Below are 6,781 nucleotides of genomic sequence, written 5' to 3' on the forward strand. Positions count from 1 at the left end.
CAACCACCACCTCTGTGGTTCTCTGCATCATGCTACTGAACTTCAAACTACAAGGCTACAGTAACCAAAGCAGCTTGGTACTGGTACAAGAACAGACACATAGGCCAATGGAACAGAAGAGAAAACTCAGAAATAAGACCACACACCACACACCTACAACCATACAATCCTAGATAAACCTGACGAAAACAAGCAATGAAGGAAGAATTCCCTATTTATTAAACAGTGCTGGAAGAATTGGCTAGCTGTAAGCTCAAAATTGAAACCAGACCCCTTCCTTACACCCTACACAAAAATTAACTCAAAATGGATTAAAGACTTATGTAAAACCCAAAACTATGAAAATCTAGGCAATATCATTCAAGACACAGGCACAGGCAAAGATTTCATGACAAAAACATCAAAAGCAATTGCAACGAAAGCAAAAATTGACAAATGGGATTTAATTAAACTAAAAAATTTCTGCACAGCAAAAAAAAACCATCACCAAAATGAACAGACAACCTATAGAATGGGAGAAAATTTCTGCAATCTATTCAGCTGACAACAGTCTAACATCCAGCATCTATAAATAACTTAAATTTACAAGGAAAAAAAACGTTAAAAACTGGGCAAAGGACATGAACAGAAACTTCTCAAAGGAAGACATACATGTGGCCAACAAACATGAAAAATAGTTCAACATCACTGATTATTAGAGAAATAAATCAAAATTACAATGAGATACCATCTCATGCCAGTCGGAATGACTATTATTGAAGTTAAAAAGCAACAGATGCTGGAAAGGTTGTGGAAAAAAAGGAACACTTTTACACCTCTGGTGTGATTCAAATATTGTGGAAGACAGTGTGGTGATTCCTCAAAGACCTAGAGGCAGAAGTACCATTTGACCCAGAAATCCATTACTGGGTATATACCCAAAGGAATGTAAAACATTCTATTATAAAGATACATGCAAGCATATATGTTCACTGCAGCACTATTCACAATAACAAAGTCATGGAATCAACCTAAATGCCCACTAATGATAGACTGGATAAGAAAATTTGGTACATATACACCATGGGATACTATGTAGCCATAAAAAAGAATGAGATCATGTCCTTTGCAGGGACATGGATGGAGTCGGAAACAATCATCCTCAACAAACTAATGCAAGAATGGAAAACCAAACACCATATGTTCTCACTTATAAGGGGGAGCTGAATGATGAGAACACATGGACACATGCGGAGCAACAACACACACTGGGGCCTGCCGGACAGAGGGCCTGGGGGAAGGGAGAGTATCAGGAGGAACAGCTAATGGATGCTGGGCTTAATACCTAGGTGATAGGATGATCTGTGCAGCAAACCACCATTGCACACATTTACCCATGTAACAAACCTGCATATCCTGCACATGTACCCTTGAACTTAAAAGTTGAAGGAAAAAAAGATGTCAGTCCTCTTCAGATTAATGTATATATTCCATGCATCCCAATTAAAATTCCATGTGGATTTTTAAAAAAGAAATTCAATAAGCATACTTTTAAATATATATGAAAGAATAAAGGTTGAAGATTAGCTTAGTCAATCTTAGAGGGAAAAAAAATAAACACTGAAGACTTGTCCTGCCAGATAAACCCTATAGAGTGATAGTATCAAAAATAGTAATGATACAAGGTCAAATAAATGACCAATTAAATAAAATAGGAAGCTCAAACTTATCAATAAAGGTTATTCCACAAATTAGTGACAAAAACAATTAATTAGTAGAAAAGGTTCAGAAAACTAGCTCCCTATGTAGAGAAAAATAAGACTTATTGAGAAACTGGGATAATATTCCTCCCTAGACCAGAATTAAAAATTGGCCTAAGAAGAATTAAGGACTTAATGTGAAAAGTAAAACTGTAAAGTTAACAGAGGTACAGAAAAGGACCTCTAATACGTAAGGCAAAACACTTACTGCCTAATTATAGAAAAGTTAAGGCTTTCTGTCAAGCAACACCAATAGACAGATGTCAAAATGAGAGAACATATTTGTGACATCTAAAACCATCAACTAGTTATTATTGTATCTATATTTCATTAACTCCTACAAATCAATTGGAAAATAACAATTCCAACAAGAATTAGGCAAAAAATACATAAACAGGAAATTTTAAGAGAAAATCCAAAAGGCTAACATATATATGAAAAGGTGTTCAGACACAGAGCAAGTTAAAATAAAAATACAATGCCATTTTACACCTATTACCCTGATGAAAGTTAATAACTGTATAATGCTAATTGCTGGCATAGGACAAAGGATTGGTGTAGTCATTCTGAAGAGTAATCTGACACTCTTCAAGCAAATTAAACATACACGTACATCATGACATAGCAATTCCACTTTAGGTGCGTATTCCAGAAACAATTCCAGGTCCACAAGGGGACACATACAGTGATGTTCATGGCTGTATTATTTATAATGGCAGGAGTTCAGGGCTATATAGTTTATGTGTTCATAACTGAATAAATCAGTAAAATGTTAGGAATGTACATGAATATTATGCCGTAGTTAGAAGCAATGGACTAAATGTTCACATGGCAACAATAAGATACAGATCTTAAATGCCATTTAGATATATCTTAAAAACATATGCACAGGAAAGAATGCATAATTTGCAAAAACTTATACTAAAAATATATAATAAACACATTACAACAACTGCCTATGAGAGGAAGAGAATGGGAGTGGAGGAAGGGGAATAGTGAGGACAATCATCTTCTGTAAATTACAATTATGTTTATTATTTATTTTACTATTCTGTAGGCTTCATGAAAGTAGGAGCCTTCATTGTTTACTCTGACATCCCAAGCACCAAGAAGAATGACTAACACATAACAGGTACTCAAATTTTGTTGAACTAATGTATAAAGAGAAGGGTCCTTTACAGACTAGCTATGATGATATCTGAAACATAAACAAACAAACAAAAACACAATATATGAAATGAAGACCTAGAATATGGGAATATGATTAATCTAACTGGAATAGGGGTTATGGATTATGAAAAGTTGATTTTGAAACATTAATGATTTCACCCGGCACTACTATCTGGGAAGCACAATGTTCAGTCATAATTTAGAAATATGATGTCAACTTCATCTTGCCACATTCTAGGGTAGGTCTTGGAGATACTGTCTACACCTTCAGGATCCGTTAACAAGAAGCACATAATTATAGATTCAAGTTATGTATGAGTAACTTTGAAAAAAGGCATTTTTAAACAGCAGTGTACCAAATTATATTTTTCTATGTCAGACTCAACTAGATCATCAGGATATTAACATTTCAGACAACTGACTTGATCTAACACAACTTGTCCTGTTGGTAAAAGTGAAATAAAAAGTAATCAACTTTTCAGCCACATTTGTATATAAAAATGATGGCATAATTATGTATTCTATATTAGAAACACACACATCTCTGCAACTTGTAAATTATTTTCTGGAAATTAACAGGACAGAATAAATGTCATCTTCCCTTATAGATTAATAATTTTAAAAACTGTAATACAATGCATATTGATAACCTAACCCATTTTTCCATCCTCTACATATTTCAATATAACTGTGGGTTTAGTGCTACGTAATATTTCCATTTCAGCAAACTGTCCTTTAGTTTCCCTAGTAACAGGTTTCGTGGTATAATAACTTTCAAATATTGTCAGATATATTTTTATTTTCTATAAGTCTTGCTTCATTGCAGCTCCCTGCTCATTGAATTAATGACATTTATTCTTCCAGGGAAGTGTGAATAACACCTACAATAAAGGAATCGTTAATCAGCTGAGTTTTAAGGTTCAATGTTTTTATTAAGGAAATTGTCTGTAGAGCAGATTTTGAGAAAAGGCATTTCAACCTTTCTTTAACAACCTCAAGCTTGGAGGTCTGAAAACAAAATTTTGACTGTAGTATTATAGCATAGGTAGAGAGGGCACAGTATTTGATGTGAGAGAAATGCCCACCCAATATGAAACAGAAAGGGAAGGCTCTCCTTGCACTCCTGGGAGAAAAGAATAAGAAAGAGGAGTTTAAAAAGAGAGAGAGATGGGCCGGGTGTGGTGGCTCAAGCCTGTAATCCCAGCACTTTGGGAGGCCAAGGAGGACAGATTGTGAGGTCAGGAGTTTGAGACCAGCCTGGCCAATATGGTGAAACCCTGTCTTTACTAAAAATACAAAAATTAGCCAGGTGTGGTGGCGTGTGCCTGTAATCCCAGCTATTCAGGAGGCTGAGGCAGGGGAATCACTAGAACCCAGGAAGCAGAGGTTGCAGTGAGCAGAGATAGCGCCACTGTTCTACAGCCTGGGCTACAGAGTGAGACTCAGTCTCAAAAAAAAAAAAAAAAAAAAAAAAAAAGACAGTAAGCTGGATCTTCTTACTCAGAAGTGTGGGCCACTACCTAGCAGCATCAGCATCACCTGGGAGCTAGTTAAAAATGAAAAATCTCAGCCCGCACCCCAGAGGTCTAACAACTCAGAGTCTGTAAGTTAACAGGATTCCCAAGTGATTCATATGCAAATTAAAATATGAAAGTCACTGAACTAAAGCACAAGTAGAAGACTGTGAGAGACACTTCCTTCACCGTAAGAGAAGGACAAGATGAGGTTTTATGTGGGTTGATTTGAAAATGATCAAAATCACAGGCTCATGGTTTCCGTCTTTAAAAGTTTCATTCTCTTAGCAACAGTGATTTTATAAATTCTATTCATTCATTCCAAAAATGTTAATGAGTGCCTACAATGTGAACTGTTTGACTTTTTTCAATACTCTACATTAGGGTCTCTTTTTGGCATGATAGTTTACTCAGTTCTTTAATTTCAGAAATCTTCACTTTTCCAAGTTTTGTCCAAATCAAATCAACCAAATTACTGTAAAAGGCAATAGTTTTCTTCCTATGGATAGACTATAAACAAAGTGCAATTTCTTTTAAAATGGCAAATCATATTGGGACTAAAATGTGTTAGTCACAAAATGTAAAACCATACCAATGAACATGTAAAATTATACCTATGAGTATGAAACAAGAATATTCTTCCTTCAGACTGCTTGAAAATATTAAGTATAAATTCAATACAATAAACGCATGCTGTGTACTAGACCGTCTGCTAGGCATTTCAGACAAAAATATGCATGAAATAGTCCCTAGACAGTCCCTATAACATGGTGTGGTATACAGGGCTGACTTTATGGGACTGAAACCTGTGCAGTCACACAGGCCTTGCATTTGGTTAAATGTTCTATTGTAGTCGAAATTCTCAATAAATTCACCTCTGAAACTGTAAGTGAATGAAGTACAAGTACGTGAACTTTTAAATGAAGCCTGATAGGAGAATGGACCAGGCCTATCTTCTGGTACATCAGCAGGGGATACGAACAAGAAAGGAAAAAAGCTTTCTATTTTGTTACCTTCATTTTAATGGCCCTTTCCTGCTTTTTTGAACAAGGTACTCTGCATTTTTATCTTGTTAAAGGTTGGGCTGATTCTGTAGCCAGTGACGATAGTTAATAGAACTATGTGCTAGATACTGTGAAAGGACAACGTAGCTATTGGCTATGAAAAGGTCAATAATGACTTCACAAGGAAAATGATATTTAGGGTGGGCTTTGAAGGTCAAAACGGAGTTTGCCAGATGACAAGGGCACTCCAGAAAGGAACAACATTCTTACATAAATATGTAGACTTACAGATGTACACGTATTTCCACTTAAGTTCCTCTAAGTTTAAAAAAAAAAAAAAAGTGCTTCATTGAAGTTTTCTATATTTTCATTACACTGCTTTTTTACAATCTTTCTAAAAGCCATGTACTAGGCAGAAGTTCCACTTCCTGGGGAAGCTTACCTCCTGGCAGAGCAAATGCAGGAATAAGACGTTAACAAACATAACTTCAGATTTTTACCTGGATTTGTGCCTCTACTCCAGACTGGAAAAGCGGTTTGGGGGCTTTCGAACCGGTCAGGGATGAAAGCTTCGACCTTCTCCGGGGCCTTGGCAATCACCCGTCCGAAAGGGGTTTCCTCCTCGGAATGGAACTGGCTCCAGTTGGCGTGGCCACAGAGGTTTTCTATTTCTTTCACTAAGTACCTGCCGCACAGCTTCCTAGCACTGCTGATGTCGCTCACTTCACCAGAAAACCTAACCAGCAGGAGTCCAAGCCACAGCAGGCACAAGCAGAGAAGCCGCGGCATCCCTGCGACGCCAGGCGAATCCTCCGTGCCCTGCAATGGCGGTCGGCCTGCCCAAAGGCCTGTCTGCGCCTGCGCCAAGCTGAGCGCACAAACCTGTGGAATTCCCAGCGCGTGGAGGCCTCGCGAGAACGTCAAGGGCAGACGTGCTGGCTGCGTCAAGGTTTTCGCACCTGCCCTAGGATCTCAGGTGGTCGAAGGTGGCAGGCCCTGCCTCCTAAAATGAAAGCCAAAGATCCCCTCACTATCCCGCCAGCCCCCCGACTTTGATTCATTTTTCTCTCCTTCCTCACTAGGAGATTCCTTACCAAGCGTGAGGACACAGGATCCCTGTTATTTACAACGTAGATTAAAAGGTGTTGGTCCCTCCACCTGGAATGTGTTTCCCGTTCTTGATTGCCAGGTTGTTAATGAAGCTTCGTCTCCCTCACAGAAACCCTCTCTCCTCTCTTTCGCGGTGTTAATCGACCTGTTTCCATTTGTGGGCGCGTAACCTCTTTCCTGAGACCCCCTGCTTCGTGAAGGCAGGGCCGGCGTCTGTTCTTGCTTTACACTGTACCCCGGTATA

At 38.1% G+C, this 6,781-nt stretch overlaps 1 protein-coding gene across 1 annotated transcript in view; it reads right to left on the reverse strand.

Moving 5' to 3' along the window:
• INSL6 (insulin like 6) overlaps nt 1–6,260 on the reverse strand; it is a 29,833-nt gene extending 23,573 nt beyond the window's left edge. The window contains exon 1 of the mRNA XM_039461504.2: nt 5,928–6,260. Within this exon, the coding sequence (XP_039317438.2) occupies nt 5,928–6,216 (289 nt within the window). The 5' untranslated portion in view covers nt 6,217–6,260. The remainder of the gene's footprint in view (nt 1–5,927) is intronic.
• Between the last annotated feature and the right edge of the window lie 521 nt (nt 6,261–6,781).

The sequence above is a fragment of the Saimiri boliviensis genome, chromosome 2 (assembly GCF_048565385.1).
Source record: "Saimiri boliviensis isolate mSaiBol1 chromosome 2, mSaiBol1.pri, whole genome shotgun sequence".
NCBI lineage: Eukaryota > Metazoa > Chordata > Mammalia > Primates > Cebidae > Saimiri > Saimiri boliviensis.